The 27247-nt window shown below is 54.3% G+C and overlaps 6 protein-coding genes across 6 annotated transcripts; 4 read left to right on the top strand and 2 right to left on the bottom strand.

Annotated features, from left to right (window-relative positions):
* Nucleotides 1-3786: 3786 nt before the first annotated feature.
* Nucleotides 3787-5216, top strand: MRS44_003156 (uncharacterized protein; the record flags this gene model as incomplete). The annotated part of the gene is made up of 2 exons (XM_065623115.1): nt 3787-4397; nt 4439-5216. 2 exons carry the CDS (start codon nt 3787-3789, stop codon nt 5214-5216), a joined length of 1389 nt encoding a protein of 462 aa, XP_065479187.1.
* A 2200-nt stretch (nt 5217-7416) lies between these two features.
* MRS44_003155 (uncharacterized protein) lies at nt 7417-9016 on the top strand (the record flags this gene model as incomplete). The annotated part of the gene is made up of 7 exons (XM_046283876.2): nt 7417-7434; nt 7552-7599; nt 7694-7766; nt 7819-7898; nt 7961-8290; nt 8345-8836; nt 8888-9016. 7 exons carry the CDS (start codon nt 7417-7419, stop codon nt 9014-9016), a joined length of 1170 nt encoding a protein of 389 aa, XP_046137259.1.
* Nucleotides 9017-9611: 595 nt separating this feature from the next.
* On the bottom strand, nt 9612-11380 carry MRS44_003154 (uncharacterized protein; the record flags this gene model as incomplete). Its single annotated transcript, XM_065623114.1, has 2 exons — nt 9612-9851; nt 9893-11380. 2 exons carry the CDS (start codon nt 11378-11380, stop codon nt 9612-9614), a joined length of 1728 nt encoding a protein of 575 aa, XP_065479186.1.
* A 589-nt stretch (nt 11381-11969) lies between these two features.
* On the top strand, nt 11970-14590 carry MRS44_003153 (uncharacterized protein; the record flags this gene model as incomplete). Its single annotated transcript, XM_065623113.1, has 4 exons — nt 11970-12242; nt 12458-12601; nt 12655-14364; nt 14417-14590. 4 exons carry the CDS (start codon nt 11970-11972, stop codon nt 14588-14590), a joined length of 2301 nt encoding a protein of 766 aa, XP_065479185.1.
* A 492-nt stretch (nt 14591-15082) lies between these two features.
* Nucleotides 15083-15997, bottom strand: MRS44_003152 (uncharacterized protein; the record flags this gene model as incomplete). Its single annotated transcript, XM_046275299.2, has 1 exon — nt 15083-15997. One exon carries the CDS (start codon nt 15995-15997, stop codon nt 15083-15085), a length of 915 nt encoding a protein of 304 aa, XP_046137257.1.
* A 3875-nt stretch (nt 15998-19872) lies between these two features.
* On the top strand, nt 19873-24000 carry MRS44_003151 (uncharacterized protein; the record flags this gene model as incomplete). The annotated part of the gene is made up of 3 exons (XM_046272561.2): nt 19873-21670; nt 21719-22282; nt 22337-24000. 3 exons carry the CDS (start codon nt 19873-19875, stop codon nt 23998-24000), a joined length of 4026 nt encoding a protein of 1341 aa, XP_046137256.1.
* Nucleotides 24001-27247: the final 3247 nt, after the last annotated feature.

Here is a 27247-nt window from a genome sequence, read left to right as displayed (position 1 = left end):
ATCAGACACAGCATCGGCACCCTGTCGAGATCTCCCCGGAAATGCCGCGACTGGGATGGCCCTACTTGCAGGATTTCCCTCTCCCCTTCCACCTGCAGGCCCAGGAACAGTCGGAGTCGCAAGGGTCCTCTCTTTCGTTTCGTGAGCACGTCACTTGCGAGTTGACCGCTCCACCAAGTGGGTGACGAGCCCGACATGTTGGATGAAGGACCACGAGAAACCTGGAATTATCCAGCCTGGTGGCAGGACCAACACTCGCAACTGGCCATAGCAAAAGACTCGGCGAGGCCGGGGATTGAGATGGGCTTTAGTGCCGATGCTTCGGGTCCTGGGCCCGTCGGGGACGAAATAAGGCTGGAGGAGCAGAAGAGTTGGACGTAGCACGGCAGGCCGGAGAATTCAGGGCGGGGCATTACAACGTCGTCAGCGCTGAAGCGTGGCTCAATGCGGTCTAGAGCTTGACTCTGATGTTATCTTTGACCAAGAGCTGTTGCAGCTGAGATGAATTGACTTTGAAGCGTATGCGTTTGTGGTATCAACGGCGACAAAAAGAGGCTGGAGAGAGGGGAACGCTTGAAGCGAACCTGAAGTTAAAGCGAGGGCAGAGTCAAAAACGGCCAGGACAAGACCTCGGGACGGTTGAAACATGGCGTCCCGTCTAGCATGTCCCGCACATGGGAAGAGGAACCGGGGGAGGGGACAGACTTTGGGGCTGGCCAGCCATGATGAGACAGGGCCATGATGGTCTCCAGATGCGACCAGAGCTAGAGGAGGCAAGGGACGAGGCCAAGTTGGCGCTGTCTTGGCCGGTCCGCCTCTTGATCATGGCTGTTGGTTACGAGATGATGGCGCTGAAGGGCGCTCTGAGAGAAAAGAAGGGTCCGTGTTGTGCCCGTCTTTCTGAATAGGTACTCATTTCTTTTCCCTCTGTGTCTCAGCAGAGCGTCATTTCGCCTCTGGCTGACAGGATTTCTGTGCATCAGCCAGCTTGCTTACAGCATCCTCCCACCCGCGCGCTCGCTGCCAGAGAGACTTTTGAGGGCACGTTTTCGCTCCATGGGCTAGCCCTACTGCGAGCAACCTTGTGTAGGACGGCGTCAAGTGCACTGCCCTTTTCTTCTCGGCCGCCCTCGGTGGTGCTCGGTACCATCGCGTCCTCTCATTGGGAGGGAACCTGCTTTGGATGCCACATTTTGCTTTCGGGGAATGAGATGGACATGTCCCGGGGTGTCCCTCAGAGCTTGCATCCATCCATGGGAACATGAGAGGAGGAGGCAGAGGGAAAAAACTTGAAACAGTCGGGGCAAGGGCATGGATGACTGGCTGTGCCTTGTGCTTTGTGAAATTGAAACTCCCGTTGTTCCTGCCCCACTGTTCAAGGAACCAGGCAGTTGATCCTGGTGGTAATTCCTTCCACGATTCTTTCCAAAGCAAGGATCCGTTGGTGACTTGGGATTATTCAGCCGGGCAGTCTTGTTCACCTCCCTTCATTTTCAGCTCGGACAGCCAATCTCATCTCATCATTCATCTGCCTGGCCTCGAGAGGATTCTTCCTCGACTGGGGAATCCCTTAACCCGCCCGCAGGCTGCAGTTGAGTTGAGCATCAACAAGTGAATAGAAGTGACGTCTTCTGGTCCGCCCACAGCGCTCCAATCAGCAGCATCGCCTCTGATCAGCCTCCCCCCTGTCCTCGGAGAGATTCCCCAAAGTCTCGATGCGAGGAGGGAGGGTCGCGTCGCTTCGCTTCCATAACCATGAAGAAATCGTGACGATACAGTCGCCAACCTCGCCTTGTCCGAAATCTCGACACGCGAATGGCGCGGTTGCTATTTACTTGCAACTTGCCCTTTGCGTGTCGCGATGCAACGTCATGTCAACAAAGAGCCGAGTTCTAAACTCAATGGTTCATGGCCCCGTGCAGCCCCGACGCCGCCGTCTCACAACTCACAAAAAAATTGCTAGAATTGGATCGAGGGGATCTAACGCCAAAGGTGCTAGGGCAAGGTACCCGATGGCCAGCTCTAGCACACACCCAATGATGTCGTCAGCAACGAGATGAAAAGAGGACTCCTCGGCTCTTGATGGCGCACCGTGAAATGCCCAACTCAGCATGGCGTACCCAGGGCGGCGGGGAACCCAGAGGCTTCGTCGACCTCGCTATGCCTCTCGTGCTCTAGCAATGGAGATAGGGCTTGCAAGATTTTTCATCTCATGCTGGTCTGGGTGATCATTGCCAGTTCGGCAGTTTGAGTTTGGGGAACCGTTGTCGGCTTTTGCTGTTTGCCCGTTACGATCCATGTGAGGGAAACATTAGCAGAGCATGGTTCGAAGGTCCTCAGCTTAGGATGCAATACTCTTGATGCATGCAACTGATTCTCGCAACGAGCCACGGCGTTGAACATCTGCTCATTCTTCTATGAGTTCAATTACAATTCATCTCGACCTTCAACTTATCTCTGACACAGTCAATACTCCAAGCCTTCCAACCCAGGGCCGTTTTACCCACCCACGCCCCCTTCCCCACTGGGCCCATCAGAGGGACCAGAACCACAAGAGGCTCAGACCCAGCCAGCATGGCAGAGAAAAGAAACGACAAGAAGCACCAAAGCAGGCTGGCTTTCTGTCATGACTTGCATCAGCAACAAGTCAGCCAGCCAGCAAGCCTCTGCCACACCCTCGCACCCCCTTCGGAGATCGGGAGGGGAAGGGGACCCCTGTCAAGCCCCTCACCTCCCTCAGGCGCACGCCAGGCAGGCCTAGGAAACGAAGCTGTGCGATGCTTGCGCTCTGTGCTGTGTGTGAGAGTTGCAAGAGAGTTGACGGGGGTTGTAGACCCCGGCCTAGCCCGGACCAGCCCGGTCAGAGACACGCAACACAGCACAGCACTACCCAGAACACGCACGCCAGGATCCCGCCGCTTGCTTTTTTCAGTCCGCCATCGTGTGCTTTCTCGGTATGGCATGTACCTTTTGGCGGCCTGTTGTTGGTGTTGGTACAACCATGCTGGCTCTGGCTGGTGCTGGTGTGCTTGGACGTTGACTTAGACGGCTCCATCCCGTCTTCGCACACACCTCCCACATCGACGTCCGCATCCACAAGTTCGTTTTACTTTTAGTCCTCGCCTCTGCCTGTGTCCCTTCTTCCTGCCCTCTGGTCTTCTTTTCCCCTCGTTCAGTTCTTTATTCCGTTCGTTCCCATATCCTGTACCCTTACCTCACTTTGAAGCCTGGTTGTTCTTGCTTCACTTTCCTGGCTCTGCGTCTCTCGCTATCAAGAATACCAACCTCCTTGGTCTTCTTGCTCCAGAGCCTTACATTCGCTTTATATCTCTTCCGTTCGTTAGCCAACCTAGAGTTGACTTGGTGCTTGCTTGGATTTCGACTTATACCATCGTGGCTATAACCTGCCCCAGCGAAGGAACAACATCGAAAACCAGCCATCGTTGAAAGATTCGAGCTGCTTGACTACGACTACTACAACTCGAAAACACATACTCGAATCTCTTCGACTTCTACCCGCAGCATCGCCACCCTCGCTTCGACTCACAACCTTGCATTTGAGTTTGCTGCCCGGGAGTCATCAACAAAGCTGGCTTAAGCCAGACTATGCAGCATCCATCTACCAAACAATCTTCAAAAAACATTCAAGACGGTCAGGAATTCATATTCATTCAGTTCTGAGAATTGGCGATCGTCAAGTGCGAGGTTCGCCTCTGAACTGCCTCGATTTCGGGCTTTGCAAGTCAACCCAACAAACACTCCCCTTACCTGCACTCACCAGAAACAATGCGTCGCTCCATTTCTCTCGCATTGGGCTCCCTGGCCTTGCTTTCGACAGTGGCCATCATGGGTGTCCTCATTGTCCTCACCCTTCACATTCCTGGGGAATCAAGTGGTCGGACCCTCTCGCAGGTCTCGGTCGTCCTCGAGGCCATTGTCCTCGTTGCTCTCGGCTGGTTTCTTTCATCATACGTTTCAGCTTCATTTCGATACTGGTCAATCAAATGCCTCGGCGTCGACTACGGCGCGTGCCTCCTGGCCATCCTCTTTGCTACTGTTGCAACAGTGGCTACTCTCATTCAACTGAGCAAATCGACACTCGACAAGAGCGAGAAACTCCTTGGGGCGAACAAGGAAAACTTTCTTGTCGGCCTCTCCGTCGCTCTCGGTATTGGGTTTGCTCTCCAGACCGGATTTCTTTCTGTTCACTTCTACCTCGTGCGGCACTCTGACCAAAAGGCCCTTTCACTTCACACACTTGAAGAGGACCGCCAGTCAGCTGCCTTCCGCGCCAAGTCGTCTGTCAAGTCTCTCCGCTACAGCCAGACCCCGGACCCGGATCCTGCTCCTCGGATGATGAACTCGATGGACTCTCGAACACCCCCTCCCATCCATCGGTGGACGCTCCAGGGGGCGGGAACCATCACTTTCTATCAAGGGTTCAACTCTCTCTAACGCGATCCGACCCTGTGACTTCTAAGACGCAGCTCATTACAACCGAGACTCGACGACCCCTTTCAGTCGAATCACACGTCCACCGATCCAGCGAGGATGCCTTCGACACCTGGGACACATCATCTGTTGACACCCAGAACCGCCAAGTAGTGATGGAGGCAACAACACCTCCTCCACAGACTAAGGGCCACTTCCTCGAGACAATTCCCGGCAGCCCAACTGCAAGCAGGACGCCTAGCCCTAACCACGAAATGCCTTTCGAGCCCCCAAGGATCCGGACTCGAAGCCGCAGTTACAGCCCCGTGCCCTCCAGACGGGAACCAACACTGAGCCCTCAACCCTCAATGAGCGAGCTCCATATCCACCCTCTCTTCAGATCCGACTCTCCCACTCCACCCCCGATTGCCACCCCTGGAACGGTCGTCGTGGCCTCTCCCAACGCTGGACAGGTCATCACGCATCGCCAGAGCCTCCGATCGCTGAACCAGATGCGCGCCGTCAGCAACCCGGTGGTGCCAAGTCCACTCAGCCACCGAGACAGTATGGATTCGCGGAGGCTGCGGGATGAGCAAGCCAGCATCCGGGAGGAGACAGAAGCGGAGGCATCCTCACAAACCTCATCAGAGCGGCCGATAACTCCCCCAATCCCCGAATGGGTGCTGGGGGCTGGGTCTCGGTCAAGCTGGACCGGATACAACAGCCGCAAGGTCAGGTCGGACAGCGATAGTGAGGGAGAAGCAAGGAATGGGAAGAAGAACTGATGACGACTACCGCAAGTAACGGTAATGTTTAACGACTATTGAATATGCGCGCGACGATATAGGGATTTCAGCAGGCGGACCATGACATGGATTGGCATTTGCTTGAATCCATCTTTCCTTTGTCTATTCTTTCTACTGGGGGGCGGGATCTTTAGATGGTAAACCAGACTCGAGTCCACCTAGAACTTGGTGGATTGGCTGGGCGGGATTAGGATTATACCAAGGAAGGGAAAACAGCGAGGCGTTTATATACATGATTACAGGGCCGTCTTCGCGTCTGAGGCGCGAGTCAACGAACGACGCAACTACCTAGATAGCTGAATCAAGCATCCATAACCACTTAACAACTTTGCCATTTTCTCTTGTGCAGACGTGACCTGCTGGGTCTATTGGAGAGATGAGTTTTAATTCTCTTGTGTCACTGAAGAGAACTGTCATGTATCAGAGTGTCACTGTTTAACTGCCCGATGCAAACATCTTGCTTTGGACTTTAGGACAGGCTTTGTCAACTCGTTTCTTTGAAAGCAAAACTACTACCCTTGGCCTCGTCCCCTCTAGGTGAGAGTTTCTGTGTTAGGTAGGTAACTCGTCGGCCCTGACCCTACCCCTAAACTCTACCTAAAAGCTTTCAACGTCTGGTGCTTGATGGTCAAGGAGAAGGGTTGGCTGTATATCTTTGAGTAGTATCTTATCGATGCGTGCCATCGCCGAGTGTGCCTGGATAGGTCATTACCTCCTTCGCGAACCTTCTCATTGTTGGCAAGCGGAGTTGGAGTCCACAGCGAAGTTTTGAGAACCGTAGAATCTGCGAAACGAAAGGGCTTAAAGATAGACATCAAATCGAAGCGTTCGAGCAGAGAGAATTTGACGCTCCTTTGAATGAATAGTGGCTACAGTCTCGACCACAACAGTCATCGATTGTGGACAAGCTGGTCAGAGATGGTGAATGATGGCCTTGTCAAGAGAAGCGGGCGTGGATGCCTGGCAATGAGTGCCTTGCTATCCGTCTTGGCTGTTTTGGATTGGACTCAATGATAACGCTCCGTTGGAATCTACATCTTCACTTGGTGATCGTGCCCCGTAATCTTGGTACCTAGTTATAAGTAGAATACCTTTTAAATAGTAGGGCACTAGCCGCGTGTAAGAGATTTAGATTGAATATTTGAGGAACCTAGTCAACCCGTGGGTAGTACTGCTAGATATGGAATGTTCTAGCACGGGTGGTTGAGCTTGGGTAGCGTTGAAATGGATGTTGACTTGAGGATCCATTGTCAATGAAGGCAAAGTGGTGCGAGCTTGACCTTTAGCATGCAGGTAACTGTCTCATCAAAGTTTTCTCCGTGTTGCACAACGATGCTGTGATGGGCAAGTCACGACAGGGCTGTGTGTTCCATAGTGCGCACACGTGGACAGACAAAGTTTTTGTCTGTTGATGTCTTGCAGATGTTCTGATGCGGCTGAGCGAGATTTATGGAGTAGGTACATGTTTAGGTAGGTAGAGGTAGACAATGAACAGCAGCCAATGAGTGACGGCGTAATTCAGAACATCAGCAACTACAAATAGTAGAGACGAGGCTGGACATTGACTGGTGGAATATGTAATTGATGACCCTGAACTGGTCTATGCAATTACCTATGCCGTGGGAGACCGTGGGGGAATACAGGCAGCCGCCCACGATAGCAGCGTAGCTACTGTACTGTTACGCTCTGAATCGTCCAGTCTGGACGCGCACCGCCACTGGCAGCCTGGGGTGGAACACGGTCGTTCTAGGCCCTTTTAGGGCTAGGCCAGCGAGAGCCTTCCAATTGCTCAGCCCCACCTGCACTCCCCGCCGCAGACGCTGAACGCTGACCACTGTCACTGGCCACAGCCGGGCAGTCAGTCCCGTCAACGTCAACGCCTGCAACTGACCTACCTTACCTGCCTACCAAACCTAGCTTCCCTCGTCCTCCCTCCCATCTTCTTCTTTTTACTTCTCCACGCGCCCGACCGATCTTGTTCTTCCTCTCCCTTGATCCTCAAACCTCTCTCGACACCTCCTCTCGACACGCCTACGCCGCGACAGCTTGCGCTTCCTCCGTTTTCCCCCGCCGAGCCCGCAACAGACGAGGTAGAGCTGCTCCGATTCCAGCGTCGCTATTCGCCTCTCGCCTCCCACCTCCCCACCTCATCCAACAGCTGCAGACTCTTTCGCCCATCATGAAGGTCACTTTCAAAGTACGTCGCCGGCACTTGCGCCGCAGTCGCTGCCTCAAATCCATTCGTCGCTGCCAGATCTAGATCTGCTCTACAATCACCTGCCGGGGAAATAGCTGACCAAACTGTGCGTCGTAGGATCTCAAGCAGCAAAAGTTCACGCTTGACGTTGAACCGACCGAGCTGGTACGCCCACCCCGCGTTTACTTACGCCCATCACCCATCGCTCATCGCGGCCGCGCAAACTGGACCTCCAGTCGACTGACAAACACTCCATCAGATCTCTGCCGTCAAGGAAAAGATTTCGGCCGAGAAGGGCTGGGACCCCAAGCTACAGAAGCTCATCTACTCGGGTATTTACATGGACCCCCACGGCACATCAACCTCCACTAACCTCGACAAAAGGCAAGATCCTCAAGGATGAGGAAACCGTCGCCTCCTACAACATCGAGGAGAAGGGTTTCGTTGTGTGCATGGTGAACAAGGTTTGTAACACACAGACTCTCTGCCACCCCGGCCCGAGACTGACTGACACCTCGTGCGATAGCCCAAGCCCAAGCCCGCTGCTGCCGCTGCCGAATCCAGCGCTCCTCCTGCGACTCCCGCCCAGCCTATCGCCAACACTCCAGCCGCTCCCGCCGCCCCTGTCCAGTCCACATCGCATCAGGCTGCTGTGCCTGCGACTCCCACCCCCCAGCGGTCCGTCGAAGCCGGATCTGGCGCTCCTTCAAATGAGCCCTCGGGCCTGGCCATGGGCGCTCAGCGTGCCGAGGCGATTGCCAACATGGAGGCCATGGGTTTTGAGAGGAGCCAGATCGAGGCCGCCATGCGCGCTGCCTTCAACAACCCTGACCGTGCTGTCGAATATCTTCTGACCGTTGGTTTCACCACCCCGCATTTTCACAAGCCGCGGTCACTAACTCGATTTTAGGGAATCCCCGAAAACATCCGGCAAGAGCAGCAGCAACAGCAGCAGCAGCAGCACCATGCTGCCTCTGGAGGACAGGCCCCTGCCGCTCAACCCGCCGCTCATGGTGGTGATGAGGGTGGTAACGTCAACTTGTTCGATCTCGCTGCTCAGCGAGGCGGTTCTGGTCGGGGAGGAAGCGGTGGCAACCAAGCCGCCGCCGCGGCTGCTGCTGCGGCTGCTGCCGGTCAGGGTGGTGACTTGGGTAACCTCGACTTCCTGCGACATAACGCCCAGTTCCAGCAGCTCCGCCAGGTTGTCCAGCAACAACCGCAGATGCTCGAACCCATCCTGCAGCAGCTTGGTGCCGGCAACCCTCAGTTGGCTGAGCTCATTGCCTCGAATCCCGATCAGTTCCTCCAGCTCCTTGGCGAAGATGCCGATGACGATGTTCCTCTGCCCCCTGGTGCCCAGGCTATTTCTGTCACCGAGGAGGAGCGCGATGCTATCGAGAGGGTAAGAATCACCCAAACTGAACCCCTGACGAGGTCACTAACCCGGCTGCAGTTGTGCCGCCTCGGCTTCGACCGAGACCAGGCCATTCAGGCCTACTTCGCCTGCGACAAGAACGAAGAGCTTGCCGCCAACTTCCTCTTTGACCAACCGGACGACGACGAGACTGGACCTGGCAACTAGGTGGGTTAGGGTGAATTGCTCGGGATAGCGCGTGTTACGATTACGAATCGGGAGGGAATGGAGCATATCCAGGCATTGCCAACATAATATGGGTAGGCATACGGCGTTCTGACCCGAAAATACCGCGGTAACGCCCTGGCGCCGCCTGGCAAGTCGCGATCAGCACGACGAGATGCGCCGGCGTCAGGCGTGGGGATTCTGCTTGGCCTTGAATGTTTGCAAGGGCAGGGTAGCACAGACAGCCGATGAGATTGATGAATACAATATTTTACGTACAGTTGTGGCCTCGTTCTAGTCAGTCGCCTATCCATATACACGCAATCATGTCTGAGCTGAGTCGAGCTTCAGCTATACCAGTGGACTTGTATTTCCTAACTCAATAGCAAATGGATGTTCAATGCCTGTAACCTGTAGAGACTGCTTCCTCGTTCCAAAAACCCCCAAGCACAGCCGCCCAATTGCCTTGCCTACCTAATCAATTCCAAAGACCCTATGGGTATCGTGATGTTTTGCCTCTTTGCGCCGTTCGAATCTGGGTTTCCTCCCCTTTCCGTGTACTGCTCCTTTTTTGACCTCGCTTTCAATCCCTGTGTGTTCAGTCATCCTGGGTAATAGGCTCCCCGTTAAGCCCGTAGACAATCGTCTGCCTCTTCTTCTTCTTGCGCTTCTTGGCATCTCCCTCGTCGTCGTCCTTGAAGAGCTCCTCGCGCTTCTTGCGCATGATCTCGGCCTGCTCGTCAGCAATGCGCTTCTGCTCAGCCTCGTACTCCTCCTGTATCTTGCGCTGCTCGGCCTCGATGTTCTCGACGGGCTCGAACTCGCTGCCGGTAAAGGCCTTGTACTCGTCAAGGTCCATCTTGACAGTCTTCTCCCCACGAGGGCGGCATCGATGCGGCGCGGGCAGTGCCGCTCCTCGCGGTTATACTTGAGCTTGACGTGCCGCCGCTGCTTGCCGGGAAACATCTTGGAGATCATCTCAAAGTCGGTGCCGAACATGCGCAGCCCTCGGTAGAAGAGCTCCGTCTCCGCGTCGGTCCAGATGTTGGGGCCCCTGAGCTTGGATGTGTTCATGAACGAGTTACTGGTGATAAGTCGTGTAAAGTCGTTTTCCTCGACAATCTCCATGTCTCCCCGTACGGCCGCTGCTCGGGCGTGCCGATCCACCGTCAGAGAGCTCTGGTCGACCACAATCTGTCCGTCCACAATGCGGAACTGGGGACCAGAGGGCGGTGCTGGGCCCGAGGAGGCTGGCGATGCATCCCCTGACTGAGTTGCCGGGCTGCCCGTCTTCTCACCCTGCCCACTGGCCTCAGGGGTTGCTGAGCTGTCGCGTGAACCTTCAGTCCCAAGTTTCAACTTCAATCTAGCACGTCGCTCCCGCTCTCGCAGCTCATCATGTCGACTAAACTTTTTACCAATGTGCAGATCCCTGGTTAGATCTGACATCTTGAGCTTCTGCAGGTCCACCACCTGGCTCTCGGAATCTTCTGGTGTGATTGAGCGTGCTCGTCGGTTCCTGGGCGCGGCCGTTCCATTCTGAGCGGGCGCTCTGCGCTTCCTTGGTTCTTTTGGTGCTGCGCCTTCCTCAGCTGGCTTTCGCTGGCGCTTCTTGGGTCGCGCAGTCTCTCCATCCGCGCCCGTCCCATCTTGGGTTGCTTGAGTAGCCTGCTTCCTCGCTCGCGGTTTTCGAGCCGGCTTGGGGGGGTTCTGGGTCTCGGTCGATGGCGTCGAAGTCGATTCAGTTGCGTCAGCGGATGGTGTTGTGGAAGGTTCCGTTCCGCTCGGCGCTTCTGAGTCATCTGGAGTTGGTGCCTGCAGAACAGCAGAAGGCGCATTATCCGCATCTTCTGTTTGGGACGCATCTGTCTGCGGGGTTGCGCTCTCCACGACAGGCGTTTGGGTTGGTTCCGGTATGCTCGTGGGAGCAGGCACTGGAGCGCTTGATTGTGATGTTGTCTCGGTCGGTGCGGCTATAGGGGCCTCTTCTATTCGAGTTTCGCCAATCTGAGTATCGGGCTCGTGAGGGATCTCTTGCGACGTTGGCGCCAAGGGGGGTTCTTGAGTTGCGACATTCTGGCTCGGTTCTGAAGGATCTGGGATCGTCGCTGGCGGGGTCGGAGACTTTTGGCGGGGTGCCTGATGAGAGTCCTGGGATTGCGCCTCGACGGGTTCGACAGTGGACTTTTCGGTGAGGGATTTCTCAGAAGCTCCTTGAGGCTCAGACTGAGGCTCGGGTTCAGCGACAGGAACTTGCGGCGGAGGAGGTGCTGGCTTGGGTTGTGAAAGTGCCGGTCCCGCGGGGCGACGGGGAGGGAACTTGGGTTTGAAGGCAGGCCCTCCCTTCTTCTTGAACATGGAACTCATTGTGAATGTGAAGCGTTTGCCATGTATGTATCGCGATCCAAGGTACAGAATATTATGGTCATTTCAACAACGCGAGGGGAGATCCGAAGGTTTGAAAACGAAGGGGGAAAAAAAAAGACCCTCTGCAGAAAACTCATGGAAAGTGCAGAGAAAATGCGGGATGGTGGAGAGGCCGGGCCCAGCAGAGTGCCTAGAGCGAGGATTAACCGCTCATGGGAGGGAATGGGAATCGATAAGGACGAGGCACGAGAGGCCCCACATGTCCAAAACAGGTTAGCCCTTCACTAAGCCCCTTTGACCATTCAAGGTGGAGACGCCCGGGCGCTTCTTGGACTGCGACTCAACTTCGAAATTTCAACTCCTGGCCCGAGGGAACGTTCCATCATCACAACACGCCCTCCCCGCGCCACCTCTTGATGATCGCCCGCACGCCCAAGCTCGCGACTGGACTTGGCTTCATTGCGCTCCCACGACCGATCCGTCGCTTTTCCTGTGCCTCGCGCCCTCTTTGCTGCCCTGTGCTACGCGACTTCTGATGCCTCTCACGGCCACCCCCTCTGCGTCGCCCCGTCCATCCACGCTCGCCAAGATGGAGGACAGGAAGCGGCCTGCCATCAGCAGCGCCGACGACCTGGCCCCTCCGAGCAAGAGGGTCGCCGTCAATGGTTCCAAGGCCAAGGATGACTCCCTCGAGATGAAAGAGGAGAGTTGGATCGAGGTGAGTGTCTGTCACACGACTGTCTTTGTCTTTTCTACCGCAGATGCTCGAGCGATCGATCGAGCGCCCGCCCCTCTGCCATTTCCTCCTCTCTTCCGTCTTGTGCCTTTCATCCCAGAGGCTTGTGCTCTGCTCTCAGGCTTCGTGCCATGCCATTCTTGTCGGGGACGGTCCTGGACGGTAGTGCTCACCAAGCCAGTGAAATGCTCGCTCGCTCCCGGCGACAGCAGTCCTCGGCTCGGAAGTGTATCTGCAATGCACCTGCTGAGCCGCGCCCCCGCCCAACCACAACCTGCAATCCATATCATACAACTTTGTCGACGCGTGGAGACGAAATTGCCGCTGACCTCGGTTACCAGGCCTACACAAAGGGCGCCATCTATCGACAGATGCAGGAGTATAGTCGCAAGGCAGCCACCTATGAGTCGCGACTTGAGGAACTTCACAAACGATCCGTACATCATGACGATCACCTGAGAATCATTGACGCCTGGTGGCGACAGGTAGGTTTATCTGGCACGCGACTCGACTCGGCACATGGCTGATTGTTGGATAGGTCCTAGAGGAGATCGAACTCCTTGCAGATTCAGATACAACCTCCTCGACCCCTTCCGGTATGAACCCCCACAACCCCCATCCTACCTCTGCTGACTCGGCGGCAGAACCCCCATACCTCAGCGGTGTGAGCTTCAAGGACCTACACGATTTCCAGAAACATCTCCAGGACAAGGGCAAGTCGATCAAGTCGAAAGCGGAATCGCTCCTCGCACATTTGGCTGCTTCACGAGGCAGCATTGACCCAAGCGTGTCCAAGCTGGAGAGCAAGGTTTCCGGACTGTTGGCCGCGCAAAAGGAATATTTGTTCAAACTAGACCGACTGAGCAGCGAAAAGGACCAACTCTCGGAGCAACTCAACGCCGCGACCTTGCGTTACTTCAAGGCGGAGAAGAAGCTGGATCGGGCAAAGAGTTCTCAAGTACAGAAGTTGGAGCAACAAGCATTTGCCAATGCTACCCGACCTTCGGCATCTGGCGATGCGGGTGCCGAGAGTGGCGAGACCAATGGAAATTCTGGCGAGATCCTGCTGAAATACGAGGAAGCGACCGCGGCGGCTACGAAGCAAAAGGAACAGCTGGATGCCATTCTAGCAGAGATCAAGACCTTGCAGGACGAAAACACGACTCTAAAGGCGAAAAGGGACACCCTGACCGACGAGGATTTTATCCGGACCGATGTCTTCAAACAGTTCAAGAACCAGAACGAGGATCTCATCAAGCGTATCAACACGCTCGAGGCCACAAACAAGCAGCTTCGTGAGGAGGCTGAGAAGCTGCAGGCGGAGAGATCGGCATTCCGAAGTCAGCTCGAGGCAGATGCGAACCAAGTGACGCAGGAACTAGAGGCCGAGATCATGTCCCGAGATCAAGACCTTGCCCGAGTGCGATCAGCCCGAGACGAACTTTTGGCCGAAAACACACAGAACAAAGCGAGACTGGAGCAGGAGCGAGGATCGATGGAGCAGATCAAGGATCTCGCATCTGCCAAAGACGACAGAATCACGGCTCTCGAACTTGAGCTCTCGCGCCTCACGTCGAGCGTGGAGCAAGAAAAATTCAACCCCGATGACGAGAATCTGACGGTTGACGAGCTTCGCCTGAAATATCGGAAGCTGCAGCAAGATTTCGATTCAATCAACCTGGAGTTGCCGGCCATAGAAAAGGCATACAAGAAGATGAAGGAGCTTGCTCATAGAAAGGCAATGGACTCGAGCGCTATGGAGGAGCGCATGACCATCTTGATCGCCGAGAAGAGCAAGGCGGACCAGAAGTACTTTGCCGCCCGCAAGGACGCGGATACCCGGAACAACGAGATTCGATCCCTACGACACCAGAACAGCAAGAGCTCAGAGATTATTGCGCAGCTCAAGGAACTTGAGATGCAGAACCGGACCCTGCTCAGCAATCTGGAGAAGCAACTGGCGGACCTGAAGCAGGCTAACGCCAGCCTCGTCAGTGAGAACAAGAAGGCAGAAGCGACAAGTTTGGAGGCAGTCCGACGAACAGACTCGCTGAACAAGCAAGTCAGCGACCTAACGAACCTGGTCAAGTCCAAGGATGCGGCATCTGCGGTGGTTCGAGAGCGCAACACCATGCAAGAGACAGAAGTGGAAAAGCTCAAGGTGCGCATCGAGCATGTGCAGAAGGATCGCGACTCGTGGAAGAACAAGGCATTGAGCAATTCCTCCGAAGAGGAGGAGATGCTTCGAGTAAGTTTGCTTTACATGTTGATTTCTTTTGCACTGGCTAACCCAGCAACAGACCTTTGCCTTGTGCACCATTTGTCGCAACAACTTCAAGAACACAGCACTCAAGACATGTGGCCACCTTTTCTGCAACCAGTGTGTTGATGACCGCATCAGCAACCGCATGCGCAAATGTCCCACCTGCTCTCGAGCATTTGACAAGATGGATGTTATGTCCGTACATCATTAAATGCAAGGGAAGCCCTACGAAACCCTCCCCTCGACCAGAACCTGCTTCTTCACCACACACGCCGCGATACCTCTTTTTCTTCGTTAATCCTCTCCGTCAAGAGCTATTCTGTTCGGTTTGCTTGAGCCTTCGTTTCCGGGATAGTCCGCCCGGTAGGTCGTGCTGGAACCTGCCCTCCACAGCTTGGGTGGGTGATACGGCCTGGACAGGCTATGGCTATCTTGACGGTTTTCTTCTTCTCTGGGCTAGATGGCTACAATTGGAAAGTCGTCCGTGTACTTTTATTTGGCAGCGGCCGCATGAGGCGTCTCACTGCTTGCATGTATATACTTGGTAGTTAGGTGGCAGTCTTCAGACGGGTCGTGGTTATGAGGCGATGTACGAGTTGGCAGGATAAATGGGAAGAGTCGATTATGCGATGAAATACCTTTGATTGATGATTGAGCCATGGCCGTGATGTCAACAAAATGAGCTACATGATAAGACGCACACCTAGCGTCGGCTGGTTGAACCGAAGCCGGTGCTTTCATGGCGGTTGGAGTTGTTGGAGCCAGATGATGATCCTGATCCACCCCAATTCCATCCTCCACCTCCACGTCCAATGCTACCGTAATTACTATTGCTATCGTGGTGGCAGTGGTTATTGTTGCTGTTCCGGCTACCAGCCCAGTATCCAGCGGCAGCTCCTCCAGCCGCTCCGGACCAGAAGCCTGGCCTCCAACTATCTGTGTTTTGAGGCTTCGTTCCGGGATACGGAGGAGGAGGGTCGTCGCCGCCACCAGGGCCCCATCCAGGACCCCATCCACCAGGACCACCCCAGCCATCTGGTCGACGTCGAGGACGGTTGTTGTTGGCATTATTCCTTTGGGCCACACAGCATGCCGAGTAGATGATCCAGCCAAGAATGCTAACGAAGATAATGGTAAAGACCAAAGCGCCCCAGTCAATGCCACCGCGACCGTCATTGAACCAGCCGCCGTTGGCGATGTCGGGGTATCGTCGCTCGCCCTTACTGGTCAGGGCGAGCTGGTACTCGACGCCGCAGCTGCCCTTGAGGACGTAGGGGTCGTCGGGGTATGCGTATCCTTCGCAGATGACGTCGGTGCTGCCAAGCTTGAGCTCCTCAGGGAGCGACGCGGTGCAGCTCCATTCGATGTCCTCGTCGCCCCAGGAGGAGCCTTGGTTGGTGCAGCGCATGACGTCGATTTCGTAGAGGTCGCAGATGGCGCCGCGCGAGACGCAGCGCAGCTGGGGAATGGCCGATACGCGACGGTGGTTCGTCATGGCGCCCTTGCCGCGGAGGGTAAGGGACTTGACGTCGGAGAGCTTGATGGCATCCTTGGGCTGACGAGCGGCGAGCGTCAGGGCCGGGAGGCCAAGGCAAAGAGCGAACAGACTGGGTATCATGATGGCGGGGTATCAATGTCTTGGACGCGGTGTCTCGATGTGTTCTAAGATGACGAGCCTAGGCCCGGGTTTTAAGATGTTTCGGTCCCAGAGTTTGATGGGAGATGGGCGGTTTGAGCTGGCGACTTTTGTTGAGATGTAGGATGGAAGCTCAGTGGTGAGAAAAGAGGCCACGGATTGGAGCTGGCAACCTGGAAGAGGGGCGTTTGTTGAACACGTGCCAGTGGCAACGCAAAAGTGGCAGAGCTGAAAACGAGCCGAGTGTTATCGGAAGCAATGTGGCTGATTGGGCGGTCTTGTCAGGGTGTGCTGTTGGTGATAAGAAGACAGAAATGCTTGAAGACTGTGAATGGATTCTTGTTTTTTTTTTATCAAAGTTTGTGAAGCTCTATATAGGTAATGGATGTTGGCGCTATGACAGTTTGCTTTGGTGGCCTTCCTTTGACCCATGTATGGTGCACCGAACAAGACCAGAAGGATTAGAGACAAAAAGGAGGCTGAAAGAACTACTATTTTGTGAAAATTTAAGTAGCACATTTATCGTTCAGTTTCTAGCAAGATGAAAGAACTCTTTCAATGGGCTCCTTGTTGCTATCATCAATGAACCCTTGACCCGCTTGACACCCGGCCTCAGTTCAGTGGAGCAAGGTGTTGGCCTAGCCCACCCTAGAACCTTCGATGCCTTCAAGATGCGCAAGAAAAGCACACTTGTCTTGGTATTTATTTTCAATGGGATCCTATGTCTTGGTTACGATAGACCTTGGCAGACCAGGGCTTCTCGGTCACCCATTGACAACTAGATGGCAATTCGAAGGGCCCCAAATAGCGGCACCAATTCATGGCAACGTACCTAGGTGATGCCAACATTTGCATGGCCCTACAGTATTTGGTAGAATAGATACATGTAGAGGCCTGGCGTCATCGTAAACACACATTGTTCTCGGTTGGCTTGGGGTTGCGGCGTACCTGGGTACTGAAGGGTAGCCTGCTGATTGGATTTACAACAAAACAGCTATTGAATAGAGGCTTGACAAGCACCTAAACAGGTAGTCCGGCGACATTTTGCAACAGAGAGAGCTCAATTATCCTCAACTATCGCCTTGAATATCATGAACTCTAATAAACATCTGAAAGTTTTGCGCAACTTAACCTTGACTACCTACCGTGAGCAACCGTTAAATCTACTCAACATGGATGACAGTCAACGCGTAAGAACTATATTGAAGGCCATGATCAAAAGCTATGCTAGAGATGCAAGAACGTTGACGGCGGCAGTGACCTACCTCTCAACTCGTATTGGACGTCAGGGTAACCGCCACATGGCCCTCAGAACTGTGGTTTACGTAGACGCCTGGAGACCGCTACTGTCACGGCAGATGACAGTCGCGGGTACAGTAGCCCGAATACTCACTCACGGTGAGTCAAAACCTTACGTAGACCTAAACGATACCGAAGACACCGCAACATCAGAAAGTCTAGTGCCTCCACACGCGTATCCAGGTGTCAGTTGATCTCTTGGACCTATGTAGGGCTGATGAGCTGGGGAAAGTCGGAGCAAAGGTACAGTACGGGAAGCTGAAACGAAACACTGTGCTCCGGGTGTGTCAATAGCGACAGCTGTTGCCTCCATCGTCCCCAGGCTTCCAGGCTTCCAGGCTACCAGGCTCCCTTTTTCGAGTCATATTTTGTATTTTCAACTCATGCATTTTAAGCCGATACCCGATCCTTGGCCAGCATACGTACACGGGCGATTCTTGATTCCGTTTTTCCTGTTCGCGAATGGTTCGCCAAGCCTGGTGTGCTGTGCGAAACCCCTCAGGGTAGTACACATCTCAGACTCTTCTGATGGGCCAGAGTACGGATGAATATCAGGAAGAGGCCGGGGTTCGGTGCAAGGATTTACCGACGGCCAAGTTTAAATGCTCCTGATGAAGGTGTGGCCTTGTCAGATGCAGGCTCTGACTGGGCCAGGAGATTACGGCCTTAAAAAGAGTTTGTCCGGCCAGACGGGAACCGGGGACAAAACGTGGCCGATCCCCGATCAAGATGAGAGACCGGGCTGTCGGTCGTATGCCCCGTACTCCGTACCGATCTCTGGTTCCCGATGACTCGCTTTCCCCTAAAAGAGGAAAACGAGAATGCGAAGGAATGACTGATCCACATACAGTCTCTACGGTGCCACTTAGGCGCGATACTCGACATTCTTCGAGGTGCTATTCTGCCGAAACACAACGGTTTGTGTCTTGCAATGCGACACACCTGTCATACGCCGTTGGGACTTGGGGTGAACCTCTGGTCGAAACGTGCGTGATACCTCGAGGCTGACCCCCGATGGCCCAAAAAAGCCAAGCCTTTCCAGAAGCTCGTGGCCTGGGAATAAGCCCGGAGGAAAGTTGTTGGCTAAAGGATGGAGTAAGCCGGACCCGACAGACCGCACGAGAGCGAAAGCGAAACCCCTCGCTTTTCTGGGTACAGTAACCACACCAGTGGTGCCGAGGTGCCGATCTTATATTAGCAGTGACGCATTCTGTAGACGAGACACTCGCACGCCAGATTGCAGGCGTCCGTCTCGAGAGCCCAGGCGCGCGTGTTTGTCTAAGCGAGAGCGAAATACCAAATGGATGTCCTTCAAAGTGGACCGGGGAACCCCGGCCCGTGTCCGAAAGAGGTAGCCGTTTCGAACGCCGCGAAAGGCCTTTCTCCACTCGCCCGCTGAATGACTCTTGGCTCGTCTCTGGCCGCCGCTACGGGGTGTCGGGGCTCTGCAAGAGTCCGAGGTTGGTGAATCAACCAGGAGCCAATCGTGCTGAAGATAATCAGAGACAGTCAGAGACAGACACATGCCATGCGTCTTGTAAGATGAGTCGATCAGTCGGCATTCATTTTGCCGCAATCGATGCGATGTGCTATCTCTTGAAGATACGACGAATGCGAAGGATGGTAGAGTACGCTGCTGGCTGACGAGGTTGATTGTGAATTGGTCCTTGATTTGCCCGATGCCTTGCCTCGGACATCTCGCACTTAGACGAACAGACCAATAAGCGGGAGGGGGCGCCGGGGATCACCCCAGGTCTTTTTAATCTTGGCGATGCAGCACATCTGCTGTCGTGAGCAGTTGCAGAAGCAACAGAGACACATGGCAGAAGAAGGAAAAGATGTCGAGCATCGGAGATGGGTAAACATTGATTGAGAAACTCGCGACAAGCTGCCTTTATATTCTTGAGAAACAACCAGCTTCAACGCCAAGCTACATTCCTCTGTCAGTTTCAACCCAGTGTGCCCCCGAGATCTCCCCGCATCTGCAATCCAAAGCTTTCTTTCCCAAAGCTTAGAGACCCTCCGATGCCCCTGCAACACATCAGAGCAATCGAGCTCAAAGCCTGTTGCACTGTGCCGGCCGAGAACTTGGCGAGGCGCTGGGGGGCGTGTCTCCAGAACCGACCCGCAACGATGGCGACGCTAAACAAGGTAGGTGCGTCCGGGACCCTTTTTGTATCCCGCCCGAGTCCTCGCTGCTTCACTTGATCTTGTTATTACCTGCTGGTCGCAATCTTCCTCATTGCTAGTGTTTGGATTTATATATCACCCCACGCTTGTCCGACCTCTGCTGCTTCGAGACTTCATCGCACCGCGCTCATCTTGGAGCATCGTTATCGTGCCTCGTCTCTTGGGTAATGACGCCTCGCCCTCCGTGGCTTCCTTGTTCTCGACCAATTATACACATGCCGCGCTGATCTCGACGACCACGATCCCATACTTTCGGGCTTTGCCTGCACAACTTTCTTCGAGGGCGCTGCCCGTCCCTCTCCAGCTCTCACATTCATCCCCATTCGCGGCCTCTCATTTAACGCGACACCTCGATCCTCTCCCTCACAATGGCCACTGAATTCTCCGAAAAGACGGCCGCTGGCACCGCCTCGCGGCCTTCATCCTCGAGTCGCGGAGGATCAACCGACATAGAAACTGCTCGTCCTGGCCATGGAACATCGTCCGACCCCGAGAAGCTCGACCTGAAGAAGGCAGACTCCAAGGTTGTCCAGGCGCCCAAGGCCGACAACCTTGAAGACCACTTCAGGAATCTGCCTCCTGACGAAGCCGAGATCTTGCGCCGCCAAGTCGTGAGTCCCGAGGTCAAGCAGGGTGTCGGCGTGCTGTACCGCTACTCCTCCCGCAACGACATCATCATCATCGCTGTGTCGGCCATTTGCGCCATTGCAGGTGGTGCTGCCCTCCCTCTCATGACTGTTGTCTTTGGTAGCCTCCAGGGTGTTTTCCAGGACTTCTTTGTGAACCACAAGCTGGACTACAATGCATTTACCGACAAGTTGGTCCACTTTGTGTTGTACTTTGTATACCTCGGAATCGCCGAGTTTGTCGTCGTCTGGGTCAGCACTGTGGGATTCATCTACACCGGAGAGCACATCTCAGCCAAGATTCGTGAGCACTACCTTGAAAGCTGCATGCGACAAAACATTGGCTTTTTCGACAAGCTCGGCGCCGGCGAGGTCACAACTCGCATCACCTCGGATACCAACCTCATCCAGGATGGTATTTCTGAAAAGGTTGCCCTCACTCTTTCTGCGCTCGCTACCTTCATCTCGGCTTTCGTCATTGGTTTCGTCAAGTATTGGAAGTTGACATTAATCCTTCTTTCCACTGTTGTCGCCCTGCTGCTCAACATGGGCGGCGGTTCCACCTTCATCATGAAGTATAACAAGCAGAGTCTGGAAGCTTATGCCCAAGGAGGTAGTCTTGCCGACGAGGTCATCAGCTCCATTCGAAACGCTGTCGCCTTTGGCACCCAAGAGCGTCTTGCGCGCCAATACGACAACCATCTCAAGAAGGCCGAGTTCTTTGGTTTCCGTGTCAAGAGTGCTATCGCTTGCATGATTGCTGGCATGATGATGGTTCTCTACCTCAACTATGGACTTGCTTTCTGGCAGGGAAGCAAGTTTCTCATTGACGGTGAAACCTCGCTCTCCAACATCTTGACTATTCTCATGGCTGTTATGATCGGTGCTTTCAACCTTGGAAACGTTGCGCCCAACATCCAAGCCTTCACCAACGCTGTCGCTGCTGCTGCCAAGATCTTCAATACCATCGACCGTGCGTCGCCCCTTGACCCCTCGAGTGAGGAAGGTGAGAAGATTGAGCAGCTCAAGGGCTCTATTAGGCTGTCCAATGTCAAGCACATCTACCCCTCTCGACCTGAGGTGACTGTCATGCACAATGTTAGCCTGGAGATCCCAGCTGGCAAGGTTACTGCTCTGGTTGGTGCCTCTGGCTCTGGCAAGAGTACTATTGTTGGCTTGGTCGAACGATTCTACGATCCTGTTCAGGGCACCGTATACCTGGATGATCGCGACATCTCCACGCTTAACCTTCGATGGCTTCGTCAGCAGATGGCCCTGGTCAGCCAGGAGCCCACCCTTTTTGGTACAACCATCTTTCACAACATTCGCTATGGTCTGATCGGCACCGCGCACGAGCACTCGAGCGAAGAGAAGCAACGGGAACTTGTTATCGAGGCCGCCAAGAAGGCCAATGCTCATGATTTCGTTTCTGCCCTTCCTGAAGGATATGAGACCAATGTTGGCGAGCGAGGTTTCCTCTTGTCGGGTGGTCAAAAGCAGCGTATCGCCATTGCTCGTGCTGTGGTTTCTGACCCCAAGAGTAAGATTGCAGTACCCAATTAACTGGCATGTGACTAACGCGAAATAGTTCTGCTCCTGGATGAAGCAACATCAGCTCTGGATACCAAGTCTGAGGGTGTTGTTCAGGCAGCTCTGGAGAACGCCGCTGAGGGCCGTACTACCATCACCATCGCTCACCGATTGTCGACCATCAGAGACGCTCACAACATCGTGGTGATGGCGGAGGGCCGAATTGTGGAACAAGGCACCCACAACGATCTTCTGGAGAAGAAGGGTGCTTATTACAAGCTTGTGTCTGCCCAGAACATTGCTGCTGTTGATGAGATGACTGCCGAGGAGCAAGCGGCCATTGATGAAGAAGAAGATACTCTTATTCGCAAGATGACCTCAGAGAAGGGAGGCATCGTCGCTGATCCCGATGACGATATCGCTGCCAAGTTGAACCGTACCACGACTACCAAGTCAGCGTCCAGCGTGGCTCTCCAGGGCCGCAAGCCTGAAGAAGAGCAAAAGTACAGCCTCTGGACGTTGATCAAGCTCATTGCCTCTTTCAACAAGTCCGAATGGCAGTTTATGCTTATCGGTCTCTTCTTTTCCGCCATCTGCGGTGGAGGCAACCCTACCCAAGCCGGTATGTCGAATACTCGAAACTAGCAATGCCAATCTTGACTAACACGTGTGATAGTTTTCTTTGCTAAGCAGATCGTGGTCTTGTCCGAGCCCCTTACTGACACCAACCGCCACCACATCAAGAAGGACTCGGACTTTTGGAGCGCCATGTACGTGATGCTCGCCTTCGTCCAACTCTTCGCCTTTATTATCCAAGGTGTCTTGTTTGCCAAGTGTTCTGAGCGTCTCGTGCACCGAGTACGAGATCGTGCTTTCCGAACTATGCTTCGTCAAGATGTGTCGTTCTTTGACCGTGATGAGAACACTTCTGGTGCCCTCACCTCGTTCCTCTCGACGGAGACGACCCACGTTGCTGGTCTGAGCGGTGTGACGCTGGGAACGCTGCTGATGGTCTCTACGACTCTCATCTCTGCCATCGCCATGTCTCTGGCCATTGGGTGGAAGCTGTCACTGGTTTGCATCTCGACGATTCCAGTTCTCCTTGGTTGTGGATTCTTCCGTTTCTGGATGCTCGCGCACTTCCAGCGCCGGTCCAAGGCTGCCTACGATTCGTCGGCTACATTTGCTTCGGAGGCCATCTCGGCTATTCGAACCGTGGCCGCCTTGACACGCGAGGAAGATGTCCTCAAGCAGTACCAGCACTCGCTCGCAGTACAGCAGCGAAAGAGCTTGATCTCGGTCATGAAGTCGTCGTTGCTCTATGCTGCATCACAGTCTCTGATCTTTGCCTGCTTGGCCCTTGGTTTCTGGTACGGCGGCACCTTGATTGGCAAGCTGGAGTACACCATGTTCCAGTTCTTCCTCTGCTTCATGGCTGTCATCTTCGGCGCACAGTCGGCGGGTACCATCTTTTCGTTTGCCCCTGATATGGGCAAGGCCCACCAGGCTGCTGGGGAGCTCAAGAAGCTATTTGACCGACAACCTGTTGTGGACACCTGGTCGGAAAGCGGAGAGCGTCTTCCCGAAGTCGAGGGCACTCTTGAGTTCCGTGACGTCCACTTTCGTTACCCGACCAGACCAGAGCAGCCCGTCCTGCGTGGTCTCAACCTGACGGTGCGACCAGGACAGTACATTGCCCTTGTGGGTGCTTCTGGATGCGGCAAGAGCACGACTATCGCACTTCTGGAGCGATTTTACGACCCCCTATCTGGTGGAATTTTCATCGATAACCGGGAGATTAGTGGCCTGAACATTAACGACTACCGTTCACACATTGCCCTTGTTAGTCAGGAGCCAACACTCTACCAGGGAACCATCAAGGAGAACATTATCCTGGGAACGTCTCGAGAGAATGTTCCTGATTCCGACGTCGAGTTTGCTTGCCGCGAAGCCAACATTTACGACTTTATCGTGTCGCTTCCCGAAGGATTCAACACGGTTGTTGGTAGCAAGGGTACATTGCTGTCGGGTGGTCAAAAGCAGCGAATTGCGATTGCCCGAGCTCTGATCCGCGACCCCAAGATCCTGCTTCTCGATGAGGCAACCTCTGCGCTGGATTCCGAGTCTGAGCACGTGGTGCAGGCAGCGCTTGATAAGGCGGCTAAGGGCCGTACTACCATCGCGGTTGCGCACCGTCTCAGCACGATCCAGAAGGCAGACATTATCTACGTGTTTGACCAAGGCCGGATTGTGGAGCAGGGAACGCACTCTGAGCTGATGAAGAGGAATGGGCGTTACGCCGAGTTGGTTAACCTGCAAAGTCTGGAGAAGCAGAAGTAAGGAGGATATTATGTGCATTGTATCGGCGTTGAGGCGTGGCTTTTGTTAGAGGCGGCAAATCTCCCCCAAAAGGAGCTATGATGAGGAACATCTACTCCATACAGTCTATAATTTTTCTTGGTTGTACCTATTTGAACAGTCGACTCCGCTCGATGTTGAATACACTCAAATCTACTACAGCTGAAGTCATTCTGTGGATTCCGGCGACGTTGACTCCAAGATGTTGGCGAGGAAAACTGAAGTCGCAGCCCAGCTTAATAGGCAATCATTAGATGAGGTTGATTAACTCTTGATAAGCAAACAGTGCTGGATGTTCGTTAATGCACAATATCGAGCGGGTTGCTCAATTGGTGTCGGCATAGCTGCCCCTGATAACGTTGTCAGCCAAGAGGGGATGAAGAGACAACCGGGGCGTCGGACCGCCACATGGCCCAGGCGTGCAAGACAAACTGAAGATGGGATCGAGACATGACCAAAAGAAAAATTGATCGACAAGATGGGGAACGGAGAAAGGGTCTGGACCATGACTGTCTAGAAACTGGGCATTTTCAGCAGGTTTGGTTTGGCTTCGGCGACCGCGTGTGCGCTACCATCTACTATCTCGAGGCCCGAGCACAATGGATTGTCGAATTCAATCTTCGTCGACGCCGACGGGTGCTGGCGGCGGGTAGTGGCCCCAGGCGGCAACGAGGATAGCGGTAGTCGCGGCGGCACGCGTTGGACGGCTCTGCGGCGACTACGGTGAGATGGATACAGATACGCGTTCAAGACATTGGACAGATGTTTTTTGTGGAATTGGCGCCATAGCCATAGCCATGGGATACGTCAGGGGCTTTGGTTCATCTGGTGTTTGGATGATGCGTCTACTGCTGGAGTCATTCGTATTATTTGGTGCAGGTACTGTATGTAGGTACTACGTAGAAGGACACGCGACTCATGGTGGCTGGCCGTTGCATGCCAAGTCGGTCAAGTCAAGATCGAGGATTCAACTCTTGCATCGAGAGTGTAACCGTAACACAGACAGATTGATGAAGCGTTGGACGATGGAAGCCGTTGACTCGATGGACAGACAGACAGAGAAGGACAGGGCACGTGGGGTTGGAAGCAGGCTTTCTTGGCAGGGGAAGAAGGGCTGTGATTGGTCGACTCGAGGGAAATTGCTGGCAGCGAGGCATGCAAGGTACGTAGCAGCGCCAGCAAGCGTCCGTCTCTGTTCAAGGTTGTCATCAATGGATCCCTCCCCTCCACTTTGAACCTTGGCCAGAAACAGGAACCAGGAGTTTAGTGGAGATTTCTGATTTTTATGCGCTGGTCAGTAAGCTAGCTGGCCGGGCAGCTAACGACGAGCCAGAGCAAGACCAAGACCAAGACCAAGACCAAGACGATGACCACCACCACCACCGACCGACAATGACCTGCGTGAACTGAACTAGCGGTTCACTCACCGGAAATAGCCACGGCCATCAGAGAGAGACAGAAGCCATCATTAGTCCAGCGGGGACTTACCTGAAGCTGAAGACGACGGGGCAAGGAAACGAAACGAAACAAAACGGTGAGAGAGAGGGAGCCGAGCCGTCTTCGTGCATGCATGAACCGACCCGGCATCCATCTTATCCAGACCAGACCCGACTTGTGAGTCTTTTCAATCAAGGAAACGGCATGAGGTGACAGGCGGAGAGCGATGCGACGCTAGAGGTTGGACGGATGCTATTTTTTGCCCGCAACGCATCGCATTGTCCATGGTGGCTGGCTCCGACATGGGTTCAAGCGAGATTGGACCTCGTCCCCTTTTGTGCCACGACTTGGCCCGTTGGGGCTAAAATGCCGCGCGAACCTTGAAGAGGTCGCGTCTCTCTCTTTTCTCTCTATGTGGGGGAATTTAATCGTCGTTTACAGACGTGTGTGTCTGTGAGAGTGAGTGTGTGCAGCCTGGACGTGTCAATGCAACACCGCTCGGAGGATTGGTCTACCGGGAATGAGACATGAGGGGATTTTGTTGAAGACGCGTCGTCGTCAGACGTCGACAGGCTTCCTTTCTTTTTTGGCATGTCTCTCGATGGAGCGTTTTTCAGCCTCTTCTGACAATGTCTCTCTCCAGCCTTGCATAAGTTGCTTGATGTTGTACTCACCGTCTCCCTTTCAACAAGTCGGTCAGCGTAACGATAGCCTCCTTCTTGACAGCTGCCAACACAGATCCAAAATGGGTCAGATATACAATCCATCGTCTCTTATGAGCATGGAGTTCATAAAGTTGATGGACAGCCAGCGCACGCACGCATGCACAGCGTTACCTACCTGCGCAGTCCATGCCCCAGAGAGGCTAGCTCGACAGTTGGCTGATGAGGATAGAGTGGCCGCCCAGGGGCTCCATTCAATAAACCGTGACGCTAAGGGGGAGCTACTGCAAGCCTTGGAGGGTCCCTCATCACCCCTGGTGCATTTCCAGAGCTTCATCCATCCATCTCTTGCATTCTTCCTATAAACAATCCCTGTTCCCTGTACCTGGCCCTGGCTCCGACTCTGGTCATGGCCGGGGTCCAGAATCGTCCTTCTTTGTTGCTTTTCTCTCTCTCTTGCTTGTGCCTAGGAAGAACCGTCGTCCACTCACACGACCCGGTCCAGCCCAACCCATCCCATGCCCATCTCCCGCCTCATCCACTCATTCTCCGTCTTTTTCATCAAGCGTTGGGCGCCCTCTTTTTTTCCCCCTTCTTTTCTTTCCCTTTTCTGCCTCCTGCTCCTGCTCGTCCCTCGCCTCGCGCAACCGTTGAGAGCCGCCGCCGATCCCCTCCTTCCCTGACCCGCCGACTTGAACCCTCACCCACCCGCGACGATCACTAACTTCCAAGTCGACAACTCCAACTCCAGCAACCCGGTAGCGAGCCTCTTCTCCCTTCCTTTTTGCTGGACGCACCATCTCTTGGCTTTTTCTACCTTTTTTCTCTCCGAGGCCCCATCGATAATCACCATCTGGCCGCCGATTCCGCAACCCGATCCGACCCAATCCGTTCAAGCTCAGCCGGCTTTGGTTGGTGACTCTACGGCTCCATCTCATCTCCCGCCGACCGTTGCCCCTTGGCCAATCCCGTCTCACAATCGCGACCTGCCTCGCTCGTCTTCGGTTGTCCGGTCTGCTCTCTCTCGATAGACTGTACTCGCCTACGCTGCAACGCCTGTCGTATCCCCCGCGACTGCCTCTCATTCATCCATTCTTTCAGCCTCTTGGGAACTATCATCCCATTCACGA

Source organism: Fusarium solani (genome assembly GCF_023522795.1).
Source record: "Fusarium solani strain SB1 chromosome Unknown bctg00000001, whole genome shotgun sequence".
NCBI lineage: Eukaryota > Fungi > Ascomycota > Sordariomycetes > Hypocreales > Nectriaceae > Fusarium > Fusarium solani.
Note: the sequence above shows the minus strand (reverse complement) of the source record. Positions and strands in the feature narration are given on the sequence as shown.